This window comes from Daphnia carinata, chromosome 9 (assembly GCF_022539665.2).
Source record: "Daphnia carinata strain CSIRO-1 chromosome 9, CSIRO_AGI_Dcar_HiC_V3, whole genome shotgun sequence".
Classification (NCBI taxonomy): domain Eukaryota; kingdom Metazoa; phylum Arthropoda; class Branchiopoda; order Diplostraca; family Daphniidae; genus Daphnia; species Daphnia carinata.
In genome coordinates, this window is record NC_081339.1 from 2,790,017 (window position 1) to 2,817,457 (window position 27,441).

At 40.1% G+C, this 27,441-nt stretch overlaps 3 protein-coding genes across 9 annotated transcripts in view; all 3 read right to left on the reverse strand.

Moving 5' to 3' along the window:
- LOC130689043 (synaptotagmin-7-like) overlaps nucleotides 1-17,091 on the reverse strand; it is a 39,792-nt gene extending 22,701 nt beyond the window's left edge. Inside the window, exons 1-2 of one of the 5 annotated variants that reach the window (XM_057512063.2) lie at nucleotides 17,070-17,091; nucleotides 8,057-8,370 (exon numbers count right to left, since the gene is read on the reverse strand). In XM_057512063.2, the coding sequence (XP_057368046.1) occupies nucleotides 8,057-8,346 (290 nt within the window). In that variant the 5' untranslated portion in view covers nucleotides 8,347-8,370; nucleotides 17,070-17,091. Of the gene's footprint in view, nucleotides 1-3,429; nucleotides 3,924-8,056; nucleotides 8,371-17,069 lie in introns of those variants that run through there. The other 4 variants (XM_059496838.1, XM_059496839.1, XM_059496840.1 and 1 more) reach the window with 4 other exon arrangements.
- Nucleotides 17,092-18,856: 1,765 nt separating this feature from the next.
- Nucleotides 18,857-21,323, reverse strand: LOC130689040 (uncharacterized). 2 transcript variants are annotated; one of them, XM_057512060.2, is made up of 3 exons: nucleotides 21,183-21,323; nucleotides 19,072-20,759; nucleotides 18,857-18,982 (listed from the first exon to the last, which is right to left on the reverse strand). In XM_057512060.2, exons 2-3 carry the CDS (start codon nucleotides 20,748-20,750, stop codon nucleotides 18,979-18,981), a joined length of 1,683 nt encoding a protein of 560 aa, XP_057368043.1. In that variant the 5' UTR covers nucleotides 20,751-20,759; nucleotides 21,183-21,323; the 3' UTR covers nucleotides 18,857-18,978. The 2 variants fall into 2 exon arrangements, with proteins under 2 accessions (XP_057368043.1, XP_057368042.1); XM_057512059.2 differs by having other exon boundaries at nucleotides 18,857-20,759.
- A 493-nt stretch (nucleotides 21,324-21,816) lies between these two features.
- Nucleotides 21,817-27,241, reverse strand: LOC130689030 (serine/threonine-protein kinase DCLK1-like). Of its 2 annotated transcripts, XM_059496836.1 has the most exons (16): nucleotides 26,806-27,241; nucleotides 26,349-26,578; nucleotides 25,810-26,283; nucleotides 25,378-25,746; nucleotides 25,209-25,286; nucleotides 24,840-24,936; nucleotides 24,586-24,663; nucleotides 24,349-24,524; nucleotides 24,184-24,281; nucleotides 24,069-24,120; nucleotides 23,887-24,012; nucleotides 23,681-23,827; nucleotides 23,218-23,607; nucleotides 23,030-23,158; nucleotides 22,343-22,806; nucleotides 21,817-22,207 (listed from the first exon to the last, which is right to left on the reverse strand). In XM_059496836.1, the coding sequence occupies exons 1-15, from the start codon at nucleotides 26,888-26,890 to the stop codon at nucleotides 22,765-22,767; spliced, it is 2,571 nt and encodes an 856-aa protein (XP_059352819.1). In that variant the 5' UTR covers nucleotides 26,891-27,241; the 3' UTR covers nucleotides 21,817-22,207; nucleotides 22,343-22,764. The 2 variants fall into 2 exon arrangements, with proteins under 2 accessions (XP_059352819.1, XP_057368029.1); XM_057512046.2 differs by lacking the exon at nucleotides 22,343-22,806.
- Nucleotides 27,242-27,441: the final 200 nt, after the last annotated feature.

Below are 27,441 nucleotides of genomic sequence, written 5' to 3' on the forward strand. Positions count from 1 at the left end.
TACGCAAACAAAATAAATGATAATTGAAAGAAAGAAAAACAATTGATAGAAATGTGTTCGCACAGAAAGGCAAAAAAAAAAAAAAAAAAAAAAAAAAAAGGGAAGGACGAGAGAGAAGTAGTGGCAAATATATTCAAAATGCCAGAGATCGATAAATCTAGTGGTCGAACGGGGCGGTAGGAGTGTTGCTATAAGGAACACCGAGAATCGATCATCTTGTTCACCAAAAGCTACGTTGCCTGCATACTTCCAGAGTCCGGATGAGCCGACGGCCAGTGAGTTCTCCCTCCCCCCCCCACCTCTTTTTATTATTATTATTCTTTTATTTTTTTTTATTTTTTTTTTGAACGGTGAAAAAGAAAAACAATAAAAAAAAAAAAAAATGTCCCGCCAAAAGGCTGATGATGGAAAGAACAAGAACAAACAACGGGAAATGAGATCGGATAGTACAGAGTGCATGTAACTTGCTTCACGATTGCAACGCATCACGATGTCGCGGTCTTTTCTTGCCTCAATTATTCGGCCCTCGCACAAAATCGATTGGCTATTGGCTTCACAAAAATTCTACTGTCCGTCCACTCCCCCCCCCTTTTTTTTGGATATTCCTTGTTTTGTTTCTTTTTTTCGTTACATAAACAATGGCTTGTTGTTCCCATTCGAAAAAAAAAAAAAAAAAAGAAACAAACAAAAACAATTGGAAACAGTTCGTAACAGTTTTTCACGTTGACAACTAAACAACGGGGCCCATTCCCGGCACCAACAGAAACAGGCCTTCCAAGTCGACATTTCTAACTGCCTTTGTTCGACCGGTCATATGTTTTTTGTTTTGCCTATACGTGTAAATAATACACTATATACAAAACGGGCAAAAGACAAACGACCCTATTTTTGCTGCGTCTTCCTCCTAGTTTGGCAATCTGTTTCCGCTCCGGCAATTGTCTTTCCTTCCTTCCTTCCTTCCTTTTTTTTTTCAATACATATCGTTTCACATACATCCTCTTTCACGATTCCACCTCACCCATCCACCAAAAAAAAAAAAAAAAAAAAAAAAAAGAAAGAAAAGAAGGTTGCCATGGGGACGACAGTCGAGTGTGTGCACACACAAAAGAAAATAATAAAGTTCAAAAAGAAAAAGAGGTACGCGCGTTAGCCCGGCAAGTAGGAGCGAAATACACGTACACGTACACACACACACGCGCGCGCGCGCAAATATTTCCGTTATAATAGACTTTGTGTGCGGATGAGATATTGATGAGGCACAATACATCACAGCAAAATAATAATAATTAAAAAAAAAAAAGAACGTTCCCCTTATGAATAAATTTCGATTATCTCATTTTCTTGCATCAATTCGTTACGAGTTCTCTATCTCCCCTCTCCGCCATAAAAGAACAAAAGAGAAAAAACGTAAGATGATTCAACCAAAACTATTCTTCCCTTTTCAAAAATATATATACACCACCCCCTAGCATTTCTTGTAGGATTGATTGGACACGGAATCCCCCCCTCCCCCTCAAAGTATGAACGACATTTTGCCCGTAACAACAACGATCGTCGTCCCAAAAGTTGTGTAAGCAATGAGGACAAAGTATGCTACTTGCGAGAAGCGCAAACGATTGCTACTTACAGGCAGCAATCTTTATATATAAAAAAAAAAAAAAAAAAAAAAAAAAAAACCTCTTCTTCCCTTATGGCCTTGTCTTTTCGACCAGTTAGCGCTAACACAAAAAGATGCGAAGAAAGCGAACGCACGCAGAAGTAAAACAAAAAAAAAAAAAAAAAAAGGGGGGGGGGGGGAGAAACGTTCTTACTTACTTCCGAAATCGGCCTACCCATAAAGAATGTTTTCCTACTCCTCCGCCAAACAAACAAAAAAAACAAAAAAAAAATAGGAAGCTCACTAAGAAACGAGGAGCTGCAGAGAATTGTAAGAGCCAAAGAGGAGGAGGTATATTATTATACTCGACTATACAATATAGTCTATATAAAATAAATAAATAAATAAATAAATAAGGAGAAAGCAAACAAAAAAACAAAAACGCGCATCTACACCCGGAGGCTATAGAGAGCTCAAGAAAAAAGAAAAAGAAAAAGAAGAAACTCGGCAGCAGAAAGAGGAGATGGAAGTTTGAAGATCTTTTGTGTATAGACGAAGTTTTTTTTCTTTTTTTTTTTTTTCGTACAACAGCCGGAGAAAAATAACGAAAATGTCGGGTTAGAAAAAATACTTTTTTAAAAGAACTACCCCCGAGACGCGTAGAAGAAATTGATCTGCCGTTTTCAGCTTCGAATATATGTACCGCACGCAGATATAAACACACACACACACACACACACCTCCGTCATTTGCATCCGTTTGCCGTATTCGCGTCGGCCTCCGATGTGTGTTTGTGTCTACTCCACTTTTGCCTTTCTTTCTTTCTTCCTTTTTTTTTTTTGCGATGCAATCTTTCATCGATCCGGCTGTTTGGCAGACGGTGTTTAAAGCGAAAAGAGAGACGCGCAAACTTTGACAATTCATCCCATTATTTTTCTTTTTCTCCTAGGGAGATCCTTCTGCCGACGTAGCGCCTTACTCGAGCTTTTCAAGTGGACCCTCCCCCGGATCTCCAAACTTCGTGACTGTTGACCTTTGGCCCACACACGCGTTACACATCTAAGCAGACCGAAGGGGGCAGGCGAACAAAGTTATTTTCCTCGCCACCAAACACAGAAGAGAAGAGAAGGAAAAAAAAAAAAGCCTCGCAGCTTTGGATCAACACGAATTTCGCCTTCTACAGAAAGCGCAAAAACACAATCATGACGTTCGTGACGTCATGCAGAGAGCAAAATACGAAACCCTACTCTCTTAAAAAAACGCGTAGCACAATTAGCGCAAAAGCAATCGAAAAAAAAAAGAAGAGAAAAATAGAACCAAAAAAAAACAAAAAAAAAAAAACAAGCGGAATACTTCAAGAAAACTAGAAATACATAAAAGGAAAGAGTGGATGGGGTAGCAAACAAATCACACGAGATTAGTTTTGCTCGTCCCGGTGACATGAGCCAATTTTCCAAGCTGATTTGATACTCTACTGTAGTAGGTAAAATAAAAAAAAAAAACTGGCGAGTGCGTTACACACTTGTACATTACTTGTGCTGCTAGAGGGCATTGAGGCCAAAAAAAAAAAAAAAAAAAACATGGGAGAGAATATAAAGTAAAATGTGGGGCAAAAATGGAAAGGGGGGGAAAGAATTACATTGGCCACCGTTCAAATATATATAAACGTATACGAAATTGAAAGGGAGGAGAGAATGATTTCAACGGTGAGAGACGATGCGCAAGGAGGTGCATAGGAAATTTTCACGATAATAAAAAGCGGAGCAAAAATATGTTTTTTTTTTTTTTTTTCTTTTCAAAAAAGGAAATTCAAAAGTCAAAACAAAACTTACATGCTCTGCGAAATGAATTTAGTCAGAGCTAGTTTCGTAATCCCGTTGCTCTTGAAACTTTCAAACATGGTTGGACTGGTCGAGAGAACACGTCGAATTTTTTTTTTCTTTTTGTTGCAGAATACCCAAAGAACAAATAGACGGTGGCCTCGTCTCGTTTACGTGACGCTCGTAAAAAAAAGGGGGCAAAAACTCAAAAGGAAAAGAAGAAAAAAAAAAAAAAAAAATCTCGTCTTTTCTTTTCACCAAAGTTCGTTAAAAGTGATACTAATACAGCGAGCCGGTGACATGGAGAGTAGTATCAATTCCACCACTACGACGTCGCTGTAGACCAACTCTCCCTCCCTCTTTTTTTTTCTTTTCTTTTTTCTTATCGCTGAGCTACAAAATTCGCACTTTCAGTTGTTTTTTTTTTCGCCACGGTCCCTCCCGCGTCTTGATTTGTTAACCCAACCGAAAATTCCACCAAGTTGCTGGCCTTTTTTTTTTTTTTCCTTAGCGGCCCCCCCCCACCTCACCGGCTTTTTGGCTTGTCCGTGGTTGTTGTTGTTGCCGTTTCACGAAAGACACACACAGACACACAGACACACAGCGCGCACTCGTTTGTTGTTTCTTCCCCCCCTCCCAACTGCCCTGTTCAATCGGTTTGTTTCACCATTCCAGCCACGTTCGACAACGTGTGTTGCACACGTAGACGCAGCACACAAAACCTTTCCTCCTCCCCACCCCGCGCGCGACGTTTATACACAATCAAAATGTACAACACCAACACACCAATCGTTTTTTTTTTTGTTTTGTTTTCTTCCTTTAATTGCGTTCGACGCTGATGTTGCGCAACAATCAACAACAAAAATCAAATGGCGATTTAACTCGGAGAGAAAGAGAGAAATAAAATCGTTCCGTAGTTTTTTTTTGTTTGTTTGTTTTTTTTTATTTGTCTCTTTTCTTTCCTTTTCTTTTTGCGCAAAAATAGAAAGTGTTTGACCGCGTTGCACGAGAACCAGTTCGCTACTGAGTCGCATGCCCCCCCCCCCTCCCGTACCATCTTTGCTAGCGAAGGGTTTAGCGCACGGCGCGCGCGAACGCAAACGAAATTGCGCGCGCATTCTTTTTTTTTTTTTGGCCGAAAAAGATAATGTTGGATACGAACAATCTCGAGCGTCGTGAAAAAGAATTTTATAAAAAAAAATCTCATCACTCTCCAAGAAAATTCTCCTGCACTATTCAAACTCATTTTCTTTCTTTGATTTCGGTTATTATGATCCACCTTTTTCGCTTCTCAAACCTTTCACGATGCAAGGAAACGAATCGCACTCTCCTATTCTTCTCTTCTCGCTCTGCAACCCTAATCTTATGTCAAAACAAATAAAAGCACACGACACCCTCCACCCCCCCCCTCCCATTCCGGCCCCATATGTATATAGCAAACAGACTAAAAAAAAAAAAAAAAAAAAAAAAAAAAAAAAGCCATGGAGGAAATGCTTTTGTGATCTCCATTTGCGCCAGCTACCGAAGAGATGGCAATCCCAATCAGCTGGCCATCTTCCCCTTTCTTATTTTATTTTATTTTCTGGCCGGTCAGCTCCCCTACCCGCCATTTTCATAACCATTTGTTTTTCTTAGGCAAAGACAAGAAAGCAGAGTGAGAATCGCGTTGCAAAAAAAAAAAAAAAAAAAAAAAAAAAGAAATGGGAATTCACGTGACGGTAGGCAACCAGGCAAAGCTTTTTTTTTTTTTTTCACGGTGCTGCCGCCTATTTCTTTTTTTTTTTTTTTTTTTCGAGGCACACAGCAATTATCGATCGACGTCAATTACACTTTTCACGCGTGCCGCAAGGTGCGTAGTTGAAGAATGTCGGCGTGAAATCGACGTCTTGAAATGTAAACAACAAAAACATGAAAAGGCAACAAATAAAAATCATCATCTGAAGGCCGCGTGTCGCATAGGACGGATAATAATCAAAAGCTTCAAAAAAAAAAAAAAAAAAAAGCTGGTAATAATAATAAGCGCTTGATCAATACTAATGAGATTTTCCATTCATCAGAAGGGAAAAAGCTCATGCAGGAAGATACGGAAAAAAAAAATGAAAAGTGCCTAATCGTTTTCTTCGTGCTAGTCGATCTTTATCCGCCGATTTGCATACGAGACTTTCTTTTTTTCTTTTTTTTTTTTTAACAAGAGCGACAAAAGGGAGCGCATTACAAAAGTCTAAACAACTTCTTTTTTTTTTTTTGTTTGTTCTTTCTCCAGAATTATTGATATGAATCACGAGGTCTATTAAACTTAGTGCTTCACGGTACCCCTCCCCCCCCTTTTTTTTGTTACATGGCAAACAAGTGAGAAAAGTTTTCCCTTAAAACGATGTCCTCGGTAAACCAACAATGGGGATCCGATGTTTTATCGGAACAAACATCGAGAAAGGGGAAAGAAAAAGACAATGTTCCAAAGACCCCCCCCCCCCTCCCCGTGGAAAAAAAAAAGGGGGAAAATATTCAGCGAAACTTTTACAGGCTGAGGCTGTTTAATCGAGCATAGATAACGAAGCGGGAAATTCAAAAATGAAAAAAAAAAAAAAAAAAAAAAAAAAAATAACAAGATGGAGATCTTGCATCAGCTATTTTTATGCCACTATAACTCGATCAAACCGCCATCGTGACACGAAACTACAAACTTTTTACACATTTTAAAAAGTGACTTTAATGCTGTTGTTTGTTTTTTTTTGTTTTTTTTTTTACCCCTTTCGCAAAAGCGTAATATTCAAATTTAGTGCAAAGTGTCTGTATAATTTGCCGCTCTATTTCCTTCGTTTTCTTTCCGATGTGTATTAGGAGTCGGGTTATACGTCTGCTGTACAACAAACCTCCAACAGCTTTGGATAGATATAAAAAAAAAAAAAAAAGGGCGGGGAGGGGGCAAGCTCTCTTGATATATCCCACCAAACTATTCGCCATGAATCATTACGAGGCCTCCCCTCCTGTTGCCCTAAACTAACCCCCTTTTTTCTTCGGGACGTTCGCTTCGTTTTAGATAAACAACAACGTAAAAAAAAAAAAAAAAGAGAGATAGAAAATAATAAAGGAAAAATTTCAGCTATCGATCTAAAGACAATTTTGGGGCCGTCTCTAAGGCAATGCGTTCTTAGAGTTTGGCAGTGGAAAAACAAAACAAAACAATATGGCAGAGAGCAACGACAGCGAGATCAGTCGATTGCTTGGCCTATTCTATAGACACGCACAAGATAATAAAAAGGAGGGGGAAAGAAAAAAAACGCATAAATAAAAGAAGAACTTGGCCTAGTAAAACAGTCATAGGAGTGTTGGGCCATCAATTGAAAGAAGTTTAAAAGAAAAAGGCCGTCAAGCGACCAGAAGCCATAAGTTCCAAACGATTTAATAAAAACGAGGCAAAAGCCAATCGCAAAGACGTTAATGGAACAGCCATTAAATTCGCAAAAAAAAAAAAAAAAAAAAATCATGTCCCCCCACCCCCTGGCACTGAAATTTTAAAATCGACAATAAAACAGGTCCACCCATTGTTAAGTTATTACCTCAGCATTAAAGCTAAAGGTATCAAACCAAGCAACGTTAAGATGACTGCCGGGCACAGACACTTGTCCGTGACAGGCGGAAATGTTCAGTCAATGAAGTTGGCCGGTCGACGGACACCATCAACCATGATACAGTGTTTTGATCAAAAGCAGCAATAGTCCAAAGAAAAAAAAAAAGGAAAAGAAAAAGAAGGGGGGGGGGGGGGGGCACGGGATCAAGCAAGAATCAGACTCCAATGCCAAGTTAGCACGCGAACAGAGGGAAAAGGCGAGTCTTGCTCTATATCCGGGCCGTGTTATCTAATGTCCCTTCCTCCCTCCCCCCCCCCACGCCCTCCTACTACTCCGGTTTTGCTATACCAACACCATTGGCGAGTAACGTTGATCCTTCAATTCAATTGACGTCACGAGTCGTCCGTCTAGCAGCCTTTTGGTGTAAATGTCACTACAAGAATGTTGGATGGTAAGTGATAACTCGCAGGGGCTACGTAGTCGCAATGGCGGGCAGAGTGCAAGAGAGGAGGTAGTTCTAACCCGAGTAAAATCCCCTAAAGCGGAATCAGTTTGGACGTTAAAGTTAAACGACTAAAGTCGACTGGAGGTGAAGCGGGGAAGAGAGTTGGGGCCAAGTTGAGATACCACGTATCAAAAAGCATAGTGGATACCTTCATTACGCGAGTGCCTCAATATTTATTTATTTTTTTTTTTTTTAACACATGTCATTGCAACTGGGGCTATAAACTGTAAAGTCCGACGATCGAAGTGACCCACACATCCCAACATAAGCGTTCGTCATTAAAGGATTATCATCCCCCATGCTCTCACATTTTGACACTGTCCAAAATGATGACGGCAGCTAAATCTCATAAATAAATCAGCACACGAGACGGACTAAAAACAGATCCGAACGCCGCCTATCAACGGCTCGAACAGCCGAACTCTTTTTTTTTTTTTTAAGTGCAAGATTTGGATGATAGATGGCGCAACGTGTCGGACAAAAAATCTCATTTCTGAAATTAAAAAAACGCGCCGATAGGGACAGAAAAAGAAGATAAATAGCAGTGGATGACCCGACTTACCCAACGGAACGCGTGCGGATGAGCGGAGAGCGGAACCCAATACCACCGAGGTTTCTGAGTTTGCGGGTGAATCCGGAAGATGACGACGCATGGCTGGTCATGGCGTAATACTGCTGCTGGCTCTTGGGAACGGGCAAAATAATCTCCTCCTCCTCGAGATTGGCGCGATGCGAGCGGAGCCGCTTGCGACGTAGGTGCAGGCAGTAGCAGCCGACTGCCATTAGGCCGACCCAAAAGAGGGTACCCAGGCCGATCAAAAAGATAGTCAGCATAATATCCGAGCCTTCCATTTGTTCCAGCTTGGACTTCTGATCCTGTACACACACACACACACAAAAGAAAGAAGAAGAAACAAAAATCAATACACGAAACAAAAATTTGCAATACACGTGGCAAAACTACAAGATTTGAAAAAAAAAAATAAAATCAAATAAAATCAAGAAGAAAAGAATTCAAAATGAGCGCTAAACTTGAATAAAAATTGATCTGGCCTTCGCGCCCCACAATCGATAGTAAACAAGCGTTAAAAAAAAAAAAAAAAAAAGAACAAAAAATTCACCGGATGTGAGCACGTAATTGCGAAACGGTCAAACGAATTTCTCTTGGCAACAGTCCAAACGTCTCCCTTCTGCAACCAGTTGGATTCAAAAAGAAAGAGAAAAACAAGGTCTTTTTTTTTTTTTTTCGTTGTTGTTTTCTTTAGCGTCAACGTGTTCAACCCCACCCCACACTTCCGGACGATTCAGTGGGCTCCAATTCGACGTGAAAACGCTCGTCCGTTCACTCGAATGGAGACGAGAGTGACAAGTTTGATTCCACCCCCCTACGATAAAATAAAAATAAAACACGAAAAACGAAAAAGAGCAAATACGAACGCGCGCGAAGGATTTGGAATTTGTCGTTTCCGTTATGAATAACAAACGCCTCCCCGTACGAAATAGTTTGGGGGGGGGGGATCTGTCGAAGAGCCGGCGACGCGATAACGAAATGACGTTCCATACAACTCAACGACAATGACACGAACGTGACATGAAGAATGCAAACGCATCCGAAGCGTAGCATAACTCTTTATTAGAAGCACATCGCATTTAAATTTGAATGCCATCCTCATCATCTTTAACGAAAATGGGCCTGTTCTTTAAACCTGACTTTTGATTGTGACGTAATGATTCAATCGGGAAAAAAAAAACAAAAAAAACTTCAGAATAAATAATTTCAGTTATTAAGAGGAAGAACCTACAAAAGAAAGGCAGAACGTTCGAAGGCAATGAAAAGGACACAGCCCGCCACACAGCGCAAAGAAAAGCTTTGCGTATGCAAAGTTAAAGTTTCTAAATTTGAGTATGTAAAATGTGTTCGCTAGGGCCAAAGTTTTACGACATTCAACTGAAATTAAGAGTCGGCTCGGAGACCACGGCTCGGACTAATTCCGCTGTTGGCTGATTATCAAACTTGGTCACGAGTTGGGTGGAGGGCAATGCCTTGCCAACGAAAAAGCGATCCTAACTTGACTCGAATCTTCACAAATGCAAAGGCCTTTATTGTAATTTAAAAAAAACATGGGAGCCATCTTTTAACGAGTCAGGTGGAAGAGACACGTCATAAAAGGACTAGTGCGAGTAACGAGGGCAGCAGGAGGAGCAACGTCAAAATTTGATCTCCTAATAAATTTAAGAGACTCGATTTACGTCCACCAAACCTACATTACGACTGTGTTTCTTTAACGCGCATAAATATCAAAGCAATTCCGCTTTGCGGCAGGCCAACATATCAAACAACCTCAGACAAAATGTAACTACAAAATCCGGTCACAGCAGAAAAAAGCCGAGTCCGTCAGGAAAAGTGTTCAATAAGCTCCTGCTCAAAAGGACTTTGTTATCAAAGAAACAATGAATTTCTGCGAACCGCAACATCATTCTGAAAATGCTCAAAAGAGAGAAAAGAACGAAACAAAACAAATGAGCGTAAAATTCACCCAGTTCGTGAGAACACGGTATGTCGAAACTTCGGAACCAACTTCGTTATTATGAAATTCCAGCAAAGTTTCGCGTCTGTCAATTTGAAACTAAAATGACAAATGGAGGCTGCGTAATCCGTGAGTAACAACCATCCTATTTTATATATATCATATATAATATCAATATCATATATATATAAAAACAGAAATTGATCTACTTTGCCCATCCCCATGACGCAATGCCTTTCATCTTTATGGAGAATAAGCAAATAAATAAAAAAAAAAAAAAAAAAAAAAAAAAAGAAAAGCAACGAGCTCAAGAAACTATTCAATGCCGGAATTGATACGGTGGACAACGGATCGTCATAGACTTGCGAGTTCTATACTCGTCAAGCGAAACATATCCTCGAAATACGAAGAAAGAGAGAAAAAAAAAAAAAAAAAAAAAGACGTAAATAATAATAATCAATCAGTAGATCCAATCACATCCGACACACAGCCCTCGACAGTTGGAATGGATCTTTCCTCCGAGGAAACAGACGACGCATAGGAAACGGATGTTGGCGATCCCCGCAGGACTACGGTTTCCATATCCTCCTTTTCTTTCTTACCAATAATTGTATGGCATTCGTTCCTCCTCTACAATACCCCTACTGTAAATACCATCCAAATGGCAACACGGTAAACAAAATAAAGGCCAACAAAAAAAAAAAAAAAAAAAAGAAAAACAGATGAAAGGCCACTAGACAAGAGAGAAGGTGAACGGGTCGATCGAAGCTTCGCAATAAAAATTGCACAACGCAAAAACACTAAATGGCTTAGTTTTCAGACGATCCATTTTTGAAACGCATTGGTATACTGGATTTCCCCCAAACACGTGCCGCCATTGTTTTAACCTTTTCTGTTTCACTAAGTGCCAAGAGCAAGAACGAGAAAGATCACTACATTTAATGGCAATCCGCGTTTGACAATGGGCTGCTGATTGCAAACGAAACCGCCCAAAACAAAGTTTTTACATCAATTGCTGATCGATTTTGTTTTGTTTTGTTTTGTTTTAAAGCAAAAGATTTTCATTACAACAAATGATTTAAAACTGCGCTCGAAAGAAAATGTAACGGCTGCGAGCGCAAACGGACTATTGATTGGCTCTGCATTGGCGTAGAGTATGTGAGTACCTACGGTGTTCCAGCAAACAAAACACAACAAAAATAAGAGCTAGCGGGCAGGAGACAAACGAGAACGTAAAGCTGTAACGTTGGTTTGCTGAAGCATCAAGAAAAGAAGAGAGATCGATGTACCCTAATTGTTGTGACTGGCAACGTTTCGTCGTCGTCGATTGTTGGGCACGCGTCCAGACTCGACGAAACACACGTCTGTATCTTTTACACTCATCATTAGCTGGCCGGTAAAAATAAAAACAGAAACCTTTTTTTTTATTTTTATTTTACATGTCAAGTTCTGCCAATCATGTGCCAAATAAAACCGAGTATGATGGCGTGTCGCTACGCCATCGTATGGGAAAACAAGTGAAACACACACACATACGACAACCGGCGAGATGGATTCTCATTTGCGCAATGGCTGGATTAAATAGCGCCAGTCACGTGATGGATATTAACTGTTTTGATTATCAACTGAACAAACGAGCGTTTACTCTTTAGCGAACATCAATCAACCCATTGCAGAGCTTAAAGGAAAAAAAAAAAATAGATAAGTGAGAACAAAATCCAACAACAATCGAATGCTGTTCAAGGTACACACTCTTGGGTAATAAGAAACCAAGAGGGTAGTTCATCAATATTCAATGCCAAGCTCCAAAAAAACGTACTAAACAGAGTACTTCTATCCATCCGTATTAATTAGGAGAAAAAGAAGAAAAGAAAGTTAGAAACCCGATGCCAAAATCTACACCAATGTACATTTCGAGTTGACATGTAATTGACAGGGCCCTCTCTTCTCTTATTCTTAATTAATGCGTACGAGTTAATTTAAATGCAAAAAAAAAAAAAAAAAAAAAAAAAAACGCGATCCTCTTGTCATATATAAAAAAAAAAACGGATTGGGCAAAGAGAATCGTAATACGAAACGCTGAGCGTAAACTTGAAAGCAACAAAAGTTAGCGTCTAATCCTGGAATTAGAAGCCATCTCATTTTCTTGTTTCAAGTTAAACACTTAAAATGCAATACGGATTTTTAAGAAACTTTCGCAATGAAATATGCAAAACAGCAGCTATCGTCTGTCGTTGTTTCAAGTTAAACACTTTAAATGCAATACGGATTTTTAAAGAACTTTCGCAATGAAATATGCAAAACAGCTATCGTCTTCTATCGCACGCAATGATTTTTTACGCGTCTCACGGCTGATTGAATTTTATACGCAAAAAAATAAAAATGGCGGATGGCAAGAAAATTAATGAGTAATTACGCCTTCCATATCGGTCAAGTTCATTCTCATTTGGGGTGCTCAGAACGAGAGGTAACATCATAACGAACACAACGCGAGTGACGTCAAACTGACGAACAAAAGAAAAAGAAGGGGAAAAGAATGCCATTTGAAAAAAAAGAAAAAAAAGTGCAACACGAGTGACAATTTTCGACGCTTTCATCTTCCCCTCCCATTTCCTTCGAGATCAACATAAAAGAGAATCGATTATTTCTGCAAATTCGCCTCTCGTTCGCATTTCTTCCTTGCCAACATCTTAAGCAGGTGACAATCAAAGGCTTGTCGGTAGCCCGAAAGAATAAGCTTCGCTTCCTTTTTCAAATACTATTGATCTTTCTTTTGCTAGTCTTTCCTGTACACACGTGCCTCCCCATTCCTCAGTTATTACGCATCGAACACGACGATAACATGCGGTGGTTGGATCTTCCTTTGGTACTTAAAGAAAGAAAGAAAGAAAAATGGAAAAATAAATCTCGTCCTCTTAACGTGCGGCTATGGATCATCGATACGACACACCTCACAAGAGACACGACGCATCATCCAACAGATTTATAACTGAACAAATATGGTCGATAAAGGACGTACGTCGAGACTGAGACATGAAGCAAGAAAAAAAAAAAACAAATTAAAATACGGCAACGCACATAAACATAGCTCTCTACGTTCATCAAATGTCAAATTTTAAATCGAAGTTGTTTTTTCATTTTTTTTTTTTTTTTTAAACGACCGCAAAAGACTCGACGAACCACAAGCAAACGGGATGATTACGTGTCACTCTGAAAAATCTCTCCGCAAATCCCCAATCAGTTAAAAACGCGATGCAAAATAGCGAAAGCTCAGCCATTTGAATATTACCATAAATAACGCGAATACAAAAAAAAAAAAAAAAAAAAAAACCAGCGCGCTCCGCATCAGAGCCAAAATGTCAAGTACCGATGCAATCACACTCGTGCAAAACGCAACTGAAAGCAAACGACTGGATCGATTCGCAATTTTTTTTTTTATTTTGGCGAAAAGAATCATAAAAATGTCCGCGACAAACAACCTAAAGACGCACGCAAACGCAAAACAAAAGAAACGACGGTGAGTTATTCACCTTCGGGAGGGAATATTCTATCATAATCATGTCGAAAAAGTCGGTAGTTGCTCGCAACCTTGCCTGCCAATGTATTGTGCGGATGCAACAGACCGTGCAAAGCCCATCCATCCGCAGGGGGGGGGGGAGGCGGGGGGACTTGGAATAACAAACGCATACACTCACGCCATAACCGTATTCTTCTTTTTTCTTTTTCTTTTACACCACCACGGGGGGAAGGGGGGGGGCACAGAGGGGAAAAGCCGGATCGATAAAACGAGCGACCCGCACCGTGCGTGCCACGTTACGCTGGGCGTGAACGTGCCGACATGGCAATCAAAACTGGACCAAAGTCATTAAATCGCAAATAGGTCAGCTTACATTACGATTGATTTAGTGCGACTAACACACACACACACACAGAAGAAGAAGAAGAAGAAGAAGAAACAAAAAGGCAGATGCGATAACAGTCGTCACGGGCTCGCACGAAAACGACCGTAAAAGTCAAACGCGGTTTTAACAAGTTGCCGAAACTTACGGCGCAAGTTTTACACCGTTGCGGCCAAAACGGACAGAAACTTGAAGATGCATTACACAGTTCACTAGATTGCCAAGTTTACGGGTTTTTTTTTTTTTTCCTTTCAGACATCTTCTTTCCATTTAGTTCAAATCGATAGGCACCGCCGGCAACGCAAATCGTGACACTAGAAAATTCGTTCAACCTCACTCGTGCGAACGCCTCGTACACACTCACTCCCAATTTTTTTTTCTACTTCTTTAACGATGAAAATCGAAAAAAAAAAAAAAACACAAAGACCAACCATAAAAAAAAAAAAAGAAGAGGAACCTCGAAGATGTTAACGCAAAAAATGTTTCCAGCCACCCTCTCTTTATACTTGACGGCTATCAAAGCGAGTTACGACCACCCGGGAAGGTCGTGTTTTTGTTAGGAACCTTGCGTTTCATCCGACTAATCCACTATCAAAGGGCCTTAGAGAGCAATCAATTCCAATCAACAACAAAAAAAAAAAAAAAAAAAAAAAAAAAAAAAAAAAAAAAAAAAAAAAAAAGAAAAAAAAAGAGGCCCAGTATTTCGTTTTCAGATTATTTCCTCTTCCCTAAACATGGAAATAACGTGAAAAAGCTGGCCTTGATCAAAACAAAAACCAACAGAAATTCATTTGGGAAGTGACACACAATCGGCATGAAAAAACAAGAGTCGCATAATAGAAGAAATCTTGTTTCATTTGAAGGTCGTCGACTTCCTCAATAGCCACCACGTCTAACGATTTCATCTGGTCGGCACTTACGCCACGCGATGGAACGACGTGACGACCCATGGCAGGTCGTAAACACTTTGCGGCCGTTCAGCGCACCAGATGAGTGGCAAAAGGATAAAAAAAAAAAAAAAATGATGGATTCGTTGGTTTGTAATCCATTGGCGCATATTTTTTTTTTTCAAAAAACCTAATCAAAAAACAGTGCACTCTCTCTCTCTCTTTATGCTGATCAAACAAGATTCGCAGCCGCCCCGAGTCACTAAGTCCTCCCGTCAACGTTCCAAGAAAATCTGCCCTTTCCATTTTCTAAGAAATAAATATCCCGCAACATCTGCCACATCCCGTGGGGAGGGGCTGACAACATGGACTACCGTTAGCAGCTTGTCAATAACGCCCGTTCAAATATTGCCTCACCGTATTTCCACTTTTTTTTTTTAAATCTAGCGCATTTTTCCACCTGCGATGGGGAAACGTCGATTATAAACACGGCAGTACGTACGTAAAACAGGATCAAAATTATTCTATTTATTCAATACACAAACATCCCGATAATTTATTCAACGTTTCGAACGCGCTTTTCGCATCAGGCGGCCAAGCTACGCAATCAACGAACGACCTGTAGATGATAAACGACAACGTGTTCAATCTGTGACAATCGCGTCATTAGAATGGTGTCGAAAAATCGATCCGGCTCATTGATTTTCCACCAGCACGACAGGGCAAACTGGATCGGGAAAAAATAAAAACCCTGACATGACACGGGTCGATCGGTCGATGAACGAGTTAAAAAAAATATCCACCTGATGACTCCAGGAAAGAAAAAAAAAACGGTGGGATGTGAAACTTCTACAGACATTTAAACAGATAAATAAAAAATGGGGAAAAAAAAAAAAAAGATCAGGGTATTTACTGGAATTGGTAATTGTATCGATTTTTAGGTCGTACCGGAAGAGTTAACAATACGACTGTTATTTTTTTTCCCCATTTTTTATTCGATATGTTTAAGTTATTGGGAAGGGTATTCTCCTACTAGCAGTGAATGCGAGAAATCTTCAAAAATGGAGTACCAATGATAGAAGTTTTTACGCATCGTCGCATCTCAAAAATGTATATGCCATATGAAAAATAAACTTTGCTTCAAAGCTTTAGAAAACGTTAATTTTTTTTTTTTTTTACAAAGATCACACACAAAATCCCAATCAAGCTTTTTAAAATAAAAGCTTCAAATCCCTTTTAAAAAAGAAAATTCGCTTTGATGGATACGCGATCCGCCACATCGAACCCATCGACTGCAGTAAAAAAAAAAAATAAATAAATAAACAAAAAACATCGCTTAGATGGGGATAGAGAACGTCAATGTGTGTCGATAAATATCGACAACAATAATACGCAAAAACACAACGAACAAAAAAGAAAAAGGAGGGAAGACTTCGGGTGTAAATAAAACAGGTTGACAGGTGCGCCCTTACACGATGGGGGACGAGATAACAGACGTCTCTAATTCCTAGGAAAACTTTTTTTTTCGTTCACCACCCGAACGCCCAACCAATCGAGCATGTGAATGATCACCAACCAGAGCCACGTGTAGAGCCAACAAGCAATAAGATAAAAGAAAGGACAAACTTCTTTTTGCCAAGCGGACGGCAATTGGAGTTGGCCGCAACAAACTGCTCGTTTTCTCTTGGCCCCATTCACTTGTTTTGCCAACAAAATTAACACGAATGTCGGCGACCATTAGAAGAGCAATAAAACAGACGGACGCTGAAAGAACGCAAGTGCCAATCCATCGGCCAGACTTTGACCTAGATGATAGATTTCCATCACCTTTGCTATCATTACAAGTCACCCTCACTCTCGAACCTCTATTACCGCTTACGTTATTCAGTAAGAGCTTGCTAGCACCAGTAGGCGGCAAACAGGGAAACAAACTCCAATGTCCACAAGATCGATCGCGGCTCAAGCTCAAAGTGCTCTGGTCTCTGCTTCAATTTATGCCAATAGACAGACTCTGTATTAGTCTGAATCAGCGCGAAGCCCCACCAAACCCCTGACTAAGGACAAGTGCAAACGCAAACGGAAATAAACACAAAACGATAATACATGAGGAAAAAAAAAAAAAAAAAAAAAAAAAAAAGCCAGAATGGATAACGATCCAGTTGTCCGACGCTTGTTGATAACGGAAAACGAATGGAAAATTGGACAGGAAAAAAAAAAAAAAAAAAAAAAAAAAGAGAACAAAGAAAAATGGAAACACTTACCACTTTTTTTGGTGCAACGGAAAACGGAGCGGAAGGTGTTGATTTGGTGGAAACGCGTTGGCTAACAAGCTGCGAAGGAGCGGGTGTGGTTTGGTGTTGGTACCCTTCAGCTGTAAGGGTCCCGCGTGAAACTTAATAATCCTGTTTGGCAATCGTTGCTAGCATATGAAACACAATGTCGGAATGCACTATTTTTTTCGTTTTAACGTTCGCCGCACGCAGAACAACAAACTTTAAAAATCCTGAAAGAGTAAATAAACAAGATAAGTGTGAGTACTATGAAATTAAAAACAATTGATAGAAACAAGTTCGTCTATTTGATCGGCAGACATTCGTACTCACCCGCATCCAGTTGTCCATTAGCAGCAGGTGCTCTTCGGGACCACCAGTCCGACGAATGGTGTAACTCATTTGACAAGAGGACAAACGGTCTAGCGTGTCCAAGGGTTCAATCTAGAAGAAAAAGCATAACAACTAGTCACGGTCGTAGATCCTCTTATTTATAAAAAAAAAAAAAAAAAAAAAAAAAAAAAAAATGAAAGAGGGGATCTATCACAACACACTGACCGTGCAGAATGGGGAAGTGGCTGACTACCGGGAATGAGCTTCCGTTCTGTTCTCCGCCTTCAGAACACCTGACGAACCCAAAAGCTGCGTGCGGGAGCGAGCGTACACACTCGCTGGCTCCGCCTGCTGCCATTGGTCTGCGCTTACGCAATGCACCAAGTCGGCCAGCCTCTTTTCCTGCTTCACTCAAAAGACGAGAGCAATCACGAGTCATCAGCGGATGGAGCCGGACGAGAAGGCCTGTCGGTTTCATTTACCCTCGTCGCATTTTGCAGCAACAAAAAGGAAACAAAACAATAGGGACAAAAGAGAGAATGTTTGATTAAGTTTTTACGGTAGTCTTAGTATCATATATAACTGTGTGGCTTACTTACTTCAGAACGTCGGAGACGGGTTTTCATTAACCTCTGGAACATACGCTCGACAGTTGGCCGTACGACAAACATGTTTGAGTGTACTTTCCTAGATGAAACGCACCCATTATCATTCATCCATTGTTGCGCTTTGTCTCTCCTTCCTTCGGGCTTGGTGTTGGTGCGACGTTGCAGCAAGTGAACCGCACGCGAAAACGATATTAGAGCATTGCTGGTAGATAAATCACTAAACGTCACGCCGATCGAGTCACCTAAAACATAAAGAGATAAAAAAAAAACTTGTTAGATGTGAATCGCAGACAAAGTAAAGATAATAATTCACTCTCACATTCTGAATGGTGGTACGCCATGGTGGAGAACCGCGCACATCAACAAGGCAACTGGGAACAAGTGCTTTCATGTCATCTTGCCAGTGACACACAAATTTGAAATTCCGCGATTCAAATCAAAGGGAAGCAGCAGCGTACTCTATGGGATCAATTGAAGTTATAGACAAACTTAATTGTAACAAAAATAAGTGTGGTCCTCTCCTGTGAAAAACATGAAAATCGAAGGGGGTTAATTTTGAAGGCCATCGATGTATTGCGAACATCCGTGTGCGAAACTGTGTAAAAAGCCCAAAACAAAAGATTTAAATCCCACAACTAGTACCCAACAAATCAATAGAAAACATATCGATGAATATACATTTGCCCACAAAACTAGGAAGAAAAGGGAAAGGAAACGCCCCATAAAAAAAAAAAAAAAAAAAAAAAAAGACCAGAAAACAGAATTAGAATGGCAATAAACAAACATGAATTTTTTTTTTGTTCTATCAAGGGAAAATTTAGATTTTTTTTTTTAAGGTTTCCGTTTGACTTGGATGCGCGTTACTGGACGAGCCATATCTCTGGGTTAGAAAATGAAGACAACAAAAGGGATCTCAGGAATCGAGGTGCAATCAAATAACTTTGAGTTGTTTTCAAACATCAGCTGTCCAAAAATAATTAGAAATATTAAAAATAAAATCCGTTAGCCAACATATTCTGTCCAACAGAAATTCCAAGAATCCGGGAACTCACACAGTAGGGTTTAGCATGGAACGCCGGCGATTTTGAAATAAGCGTTTAGAGGTATTCCGTTTCATGTCTTCGAGTTGACGCTGGATAAGGGAAATATGACGAAGGAATGCAGTATTGTGCTTGCGCTGCTCTCGACGGAAAGCATCAAAACGCGCTTGAAGATCGAGCAATTGTTGGCCTTGGGTAGGTTTACGCCCTTTGCCCGTCACCGGTTTACTGTCAGCCAAATTGCTGTTGATCACTTTGCTCTTCGCCTTGATAGGATTAGGAAACGTATCTTCGAATCTGTCCGGTGGTATAACAAAGACAGCCGAATCAAACTGCGAGATCTGCTGGTGAGGATTGCTATCTTTTTGCGTCTTCCATTTGGAATGGGATGCTCTGCGGGTAGAAGTTGCAGTAAAACACCTGACGAGATCCGCCCTCTCAGCAAGAAGAGGAATCAACGCTTTGCGGAATAGTCGAATGACTACACATGGATTAGTCCAATCTAAACCAATGTCAAACAACAGGCAGAGTACCCTGACAAAATTTTTCCTCGTGTCTTTGTTTTGAAGCCAGCGGTTGTGTAATTCGATAATGACGCCATTCTTCAGCTCTTCTGCTTGTAGTTTACTTCGGTTATGCGGAAGAGCAGTCATGTAAAAAACAGATGAGAAGATACCGATGGCAGTGCAGAACGGTCCAATCTCGGAATTGGCTGGAATGGGGTACAAAGCAGATTCAGGATTTGAAGGTGATGGACCAACCGCATCAAAAAAGATTTCTTCGGCAGGCCGGGGTGAATCCGGTAGTTTCCCAGTTTCTAATCCAAGATCGCCAGTAATCGGATAATGCGCGACTTTGGTTTTGGACTGGGCCGGCTTTGGAAAAAAGGTGGATTTTTCATCTTTCTTTGTGACTTCAGGTAAGCCAATACTATGATCCTGTTCTGTAATTTTCTTTACAAGAACAGTTAAGTCGGCCATGACGATCAATTGATCGGTGCTTGAGACATTTCCGGATGGGGGGTAAGATTGTGCATTGGTTTTTCCGGAATCTGATTGGTACGTGAGCTCCGTTACTGTTTCAAAATTTAAAGGTTCATCTGTTGAATGGTTTGTATCTGAAGACAAGTTGAGCAATCGGTATAGCTGACTCTTGCTACAATCGGGCTGAAGAGTAAGCAGCTGGTGGTGGGTCTGACTTTCTTCGACCTGCTCCTTCTGATCGTGAGCTTCGTTATTTACAGCAAAACACTGCGTGCTTCCGAAAGTATCAGTATACTGGATATACTGCCATTCACGCGATTCTCGTGAGGCAGGAATACTGTCAATATTCATCGAATTTTGTTGAGTATCGACAGCCCTCGCATACTCATCAGTTTTTTTCATCCGTATCTCTGTTCCTTCAAGATCCTGTACATTAGAATGGATTAACCCATTAGTTAAGATTTCCTGGTACTGTTCAACAGTTTGTTTTGCATCCATATCGAAGTGACTAATGGGTGTAATTGTTTCAATGTCGATTTCTTCATTTGATTCATTTTCCAGGTAACATTGGACCGAGTCAGTATTCAAGTCCAAACTATAACCAAAATCTGCAGTAAGGACAGTAGCCATGTAGCTGTTGGGGGTGTCAAACATGTAAGGAATAAAAACGGAGGGTTCTTGCTGGTCATAACTCCACTTGAAATCCATTTCGAGATTCTGAAAAGAAAAATTTGTCAATGGATTATTTAGAACAAATAACTAAGACTCGACATATGCCTATAAGTGTTCTAAATTGTGTGTAAAGCTTTCAGGAAAAACTACAAGATGTAAAATAATTGGAAGGCTCTGAATTAAATGAAACATTTTGCTAACTGATGGTGAAGTAATTCTTATTAGGAGAAACACTGATTTTCAATTACATATGATTCCAAGGAAAAGCTAGTTGATCAACTATATGAACATTCAATACATACTACAGTTTTTTCTAATGCAAGAGAAAACCAGTTTCGATGTGTTGGTTAGATAAAGAATTATGGCGGGGAACCTCAGAAAGAGCGCGATTTCAAGCACGTGGAGCCAGATCGCATGAAAACGCGCTTCAACAGTAATGTAACCACGATTATTAATTCTAGATTTTACCTGGGAGTTCTATTTTGATTTTTTGTCCAGAACTTTTCTAAATAAAATCTGTTTGAAAAAATTTCATATCAAACAAAGGCACCACCTGATCGCATTCAGATGACTTACGTTAGCCTTGACTCTTCACCCTTGTTTCCATCACTGTACTGCATCAAGATGGATTCGAAACCTGTGGATTGCACAAGTTGACCACTAGAGGCGCTGATAATACTCCATCTGGCGGCAAAATTTTTAAAAATATCCTACGAATTTAAGGCGTGCTTTTCCATTGCAGCATCTGTATATTGTTCATTGCTATTTCACATTAACAGTAAAGGATAACTGTTGCTTACAATGAAGCATGCTAACTCAGCTAATGGAAGAAAACAAGTTTAGGGACAATGGGCAGAAGAAGTAAATACGAGAACTTGCGGAAAATAGAGGAAAACCGATAGCTTTAATGGGACATTAAAATATGCTTTCAATTGTTTCTCAATCACTTCATAAAAAGGGCAACCATCAAGGCAACTGTCGTGCATCATTTACTCATTTGTCTTTCTTTTTTTTTTTTCAACGAGGGGAAAGGGGGAAATCAGCAAGTTTACTCTAATTGCATCTTTGGTTTAGAACTGCATAATTTTTAAATAGCTTCCCCTTTGTTTGTTTTTCCTATTCAAACTTTGACATTTAACTTCTACTGCATCGGAGAACGTTCTAGTTGCATCGCGGGTCTGCATTCATGCATCTGCCATATTCTGCACACTACTGGTGTACACAAACTTGTACAAGAAAGTATCAAATACGGTTCAAGGATATTACTTGTGCAAGATACATCGATGCCTTTGACAATCGAACCTCAACATAAACATACAATACGTTGGATATCTCGCTTTCGTTCGTGAAGTACTCTCGTTGCAGGCATCATATGTATTCTGGAGATGTCGATTATGCACGTGTTACTGTTGTTTTCATTTTACTAGTGGCAATCTTCGTCGAGGAGATCCACATTTCCACATGAACTTCAACGGCATCTCTAACGCCGTCGTCTGAAACAAAATAAAAATAAGGAAATTGGTTATTTAGTCGAAATCGGTACGATTCACCTGAGTATAAAAAGGAATCACTTCAACATTGTGGGTGAAAAAAATAAGAAAACTAAAAAACAAAACAAAACAACTTACGACAGAGGTGGTTGGGTTGAACAGGAAACTGAAGAGTGGTATGAGGGAGAAAAAAAAAACGCTAGTAAAAACGAATCCAAATGAAGCTGGCAGAAATGAGTGCTGATTGGTGTGGGGTAAAATACACCCAGGAGACAGACGTGAGTTTAGGTACAAATTAAATTGAAATTAAGACTAGAGCGGTGCAAAGAAAGAAGAGCAATCAACGTATTAAAAGTATCGTCAATTTTTGTGAGATTAAAATTAATGTTCCAAAGAGAATCATGTGAATTATAAGTGACTCGAATAAGAGTTGAATGTCTAGTATCATTTCGAGGGGAATCAGGTTTGATGTTCATTCTAAATGAATGAGAAATGAATATAATGGAAAAAGGGAAAAACGAAATACGAAGGGATAAGGGGGAAGGAAGGTGCAATCCAACTCAGAGCACTTGCAACGAATGGAGACAGGGTGTCGATTCGGCCTAAAAATTCAAATAACCTGTTAATTATTGGTAACTGGTATCAACAGAAATGAAAATATAAGGAGATAAAAAAAATTCTGATACGGATAACAAAATAAAAACTGATCAATAAAAATGAAATAGAATAAAATAAAAAATAAATATACATATACATGTAATATATGTATAAATATTTTTTTAATTATTGGGAAATAGATGGAAGATCACACGGAGGAGGACCTACAGTGATTAATGACTTGGGTGATTTCTTAGCAGTGGCTTGTGCAGCCGACAACTCAGTCACTGAGTGACTTGTGTCAAAATGAAGTCCTAAGCGGCTACACTGTTGGGTGTCGGGCCAATCTTCATCCTCCTGTGAATAAAAAAGATAACAGTTTAAAAGTTTCACATGGGAAGAATAAAACAACTTACCGTTAGCCAGGGGTGTTGGAGAACTTCCATTGCCGAGAATCTCAGTTCAGGATCGGTTTGTAGCATAAGCGTAATCATATCTTTGGCCATCTGGCTAGCGTCATCCCAATAGGGGGAAGCGAATTCAAAGTTCCCGGCCAAGATAGTTTCGAATAGCTCTTCTTGGTCGTTAGTTGGACTGACAAATGGTGGATAGCCACAGAGTAGTATAAAAACAATTACTCCCATGGCCCAAATGTCCACTTTCAATCCGTAACCAGTTTCGAGCAGGATTTCCGGAGCCACATACGTGGGTGTACCACACACCGTGTAAAGCATTTGATGCGTCTCTTCAGCTAGACCAAAGTCACCTAACTTCAAAGAGCGCATTCCATCCGGTAAATTCACAACCTAGTGCAAGTACGATGTGTTAAAACGAAATAAACAAAGCCTAATAGAAACAACGTGACATTATATATCTTACAAATAGGTTTTCCGGTTTCACGTCACGATGTACTATATTGAGCGAGTGGAGATAAGAAAGTGCCGAAGCCAAATCAGATGTCATCCGTTTAGCTTCCGGTTCACTAAACTTGCCGGCGGCCGCGATTGCGTCAAACAAGTCGCCTCCCTGTTCGGTAATGACTTAGAATTAAATTAATCTTATTTTTTTTCTTGTCTTTTTCTAACCTCAACAAGTTCCAAAACCAGACAAAGGATGCTATTAGCATCAATGACATCGTAGAGTTTCACTACATTGGAGTGTCTTAAACGACTTAGAACTTGAACTTCGCTTTCAAGTACAACCTCTTTGCCCTGCGAAAAAAATTGAATATAAGTTGCAGAATCATTTTGGGATGAGATGATCTTACTTGGCAACGCTTTTTATCGATTAGCTTCAACGCAAAACGATCTCGCGTTCGTCTAAAAAAGAAAAATCCATTATTTGGAAATGCGCTATTGCGACAATAAGAAATGGATATTTACCTATCAATTCCCTCACGAACTACGGCGAAATTTCCATCGCCGATAATACGTCCAATCTCATAACGAATTTCAACAACGATTGGCACATCAACGACCATCTAGCAACACATTTCCATAGCTTCGTAAGATAGCTGATCTTATTGTACATGTTGCATTAAAATAAACCTGATTAGATGATGCTAATTCATCCGGATCTTCATAAACACGCGGAAGTGAAGAGTCACGCGGTCGTTGCTCTACGTCAACTCCCGCGACTCCTACAACCATGCTTTTTCCCATGCTTCCGCCAGCCCTTCCATTTGATGGTGAACGGTGAGTCTGAGAGGTTCCTCCGGTGTATCCTATAAATATATCGTCTAAATTTAGGTCAGAGGAATCTCCACATTTTTTAAAATGTATCACCAGTTCTCGAGCTGCCACTTTTTCCTCTTCGTGTATTCATCGGACTCCGGGCGATAAATGGCGGTAGATATTTAATTTCTAAGAGAAGAAAAAAAAATGAAAATACATTCAATATTTTACTAAATATTAGTATATCACAAAAATGTGGTTATTAGAGGATATTAAACTCCGCAGATATTGAGTTTTTCACACCCACAAATGTGGGTTTTAATATTTTTTTTTTTAGAATGGATTGAAATTGCATGTTCAACTACCGTTTGAAGTGAGGTCAAAATCATCGTGTGAAAACTTTTCGTTGCCGTAAGCGATGAAGATGAAATCCGGGCCGAAGAAGTCAGCCAAGCATCCAACCTACGATATACAAGCAACAGAAAGTAAGACCATTGGACGACAGACTCTCCTGTAATGGTGCAACCGCAGCTCGGACATATTTGTTGAAAGTACCAGACGTAATCATCTGAATATGAAGGCCGCGACGGCGGCAACTTTCTCTTAATTTAATTTTGTTTCACAAGGTAAGTGTTCAAATTTACGAGAATTCAATACCAGTTTATCTGTTCTAAGTAGAACAGTAAATGGCTATCGGCATATAGTAGATAATAACCAATAAACGACGAAATTACCTGTCTTCCATCTGCTGTATACAACTTTCGGACGGTTCCTGAATCTGGGCGGATTGCCTCCGTTATATCACTCAATACCTGTAACCGAACAAAACACGATGGGATCAGAACACTCATAAAGTTTATTCAGCAGATGTGGTTCCGTTATTAGACCACAAGTGTTATCAACCTGCTCGTAGGTAAAGGCGGTTTTCTTGTTGAGAAGGAGACGCACAGCTTTTCGAGGGCGGCTCCCATTTCTAATAATTGTAATGAGGCGAGGCTTCATGTATTCCGCCCAGCGAGGGCTGCTATCAACAGCATTTCCCATAGACGCGCTGCAGATACTGCTGTTTGCGCCATTGCTATTGTTATTAACGTGATTTTTAATCCGACGCTCCTTCCACTGGTCTAAGCCAGAGATCATGGATGCTTCGCGGCATATGGCTCCTTGCCCATAGGTGATGCGTGACCTACGCATAGCCGTTGTTCCAGCACATTTGGTGTATTCTAGTTTTTTAAATTGATCGCTGGATGCACAGACGTAGCATTCACCATCCTACAAAAATGAAGGGAAATGTATGAAAAATAGAAAACAAAAAATGAATAACAACTGTCTCACCTGTAATTCGTCTATCGTGTTAATTTTACTACCATCAGTAGTGAAAATAAATCGTACCCCTTGATGGAGATTGACTCGATCACCAACAAGTCGATTTAACTCGGAAAGGAGAGAGTCGAAGGTGCGGTATCTTTCGGCAGAGACGGCCAGCGTGACGCCTTTAAAGAAGCGGTCGCCGTTGCGGTAAAATTTGACCTTGCGAGCTTTTTTCTCGGCCGACTTGAGTGCCAACGGCTTTCGATTCTTCGCCAGCTTGTCATTGTTATTGCTCGTGCTGGTGGTTGTTATGAGTGAATGCGTCATCAACTCGCTGATCTCTTCCCTGCTTTTCTCTGAGCAACTTTCTTCACTAGCTGAATAGCTTGGAGCATACAGGCTCAACCGGTCCCTACCGTTTGACAGGCTGCTACTGCGGATGTGGCCGTTTGTACTCTTTGAATGTCTCCTCTTCACATCCATTGATTCATTTGAAAACTGGGTAGCAAGTGTTAAAGTACGATTAATGAAAAGAACTACAGTATTTGTTGAGTAACATTAACCTGATCCTCCTTGACAGGGGCATTGCCAACTGATGAGCTACGAATTTCTTTAAGTGACACAGGCTTCCCAAGGGAAAGTCTGTGCTGTTTGGTGACTGGTCTCTGTTGAGCTGTGGTAGGTCTAGGAGGTAGCTGTATTTTGGGGATCATAGACTTTGGACGATTTCGAGGCAGGTGTGCTGGGCTAGTTCCTGGGCTAGTTTTTGAAGAACAATCTGATGGCACAGAACCTAAAAATAAAGAGAAAAAAATAAGGATGTGTGTAAGGCATACTGTCTCAAAAACCATTTTGAAATGAATATGTGAAACTCTAGCAATAGAATTGTGTGATTGTCTGTGGCCTGAAACAAAGTAAGAACCACACAAAGATTTAGGTTCCCCTAAACTGCCAACTTCTCTGCTGGCATGTGTGCATAACATTGTGTATTCAGCTAAAAGTGGCTGAACAATTTATTACCTTCTGCAGAGCAAGAACCTGAGGAAGAAAATGAGCTTTCTACTGATGGTGGGGGTAGCAATGACTTCACTTTTGTTGCAGACATAGTTCACTAAACACGGGTAGGCTTCCCACGCTAATGACTCAAATTTCCCACATACAATATCGAATGCATCGACGACATTATTTTACACGGAAGCAATACACACGGTCAACAAAAACAATAGCCTTGGAACATTCGAATAGATGGATTTCACTAAGTATGGTTTAGTCACTTTCCATTGTTATCTTATCACCTAAGTTCCTTTTACACAATTACATCAAATGTGCACGTAACTACAAACGGGTGAAATCCAATAGCACAATACGAGGAAGTTCCTTGAGGCAAAACGGCTTTTCAACACGCAGAACAGTCTGCACCCTTCCTTGTCTCTGCCATCTTATAGACTGCCGAAGAAAAGCTAAAGAAAAAAACTGGGTACCCACACTCTGGCAAAAAGCACAGTTGCCAAACAAACAAAGAGAACGAAAGGGAAAAGGTTTGTCCGGCCTCGCCAAAAGCTCAATGGCGACCAGCCCCAAGGAGTCTTTTGATAATTAAGGTTTATTCCTGTTTTGAAGGTAATTTTTATTTCTTTTCCTTCTATTTCAAGCAAC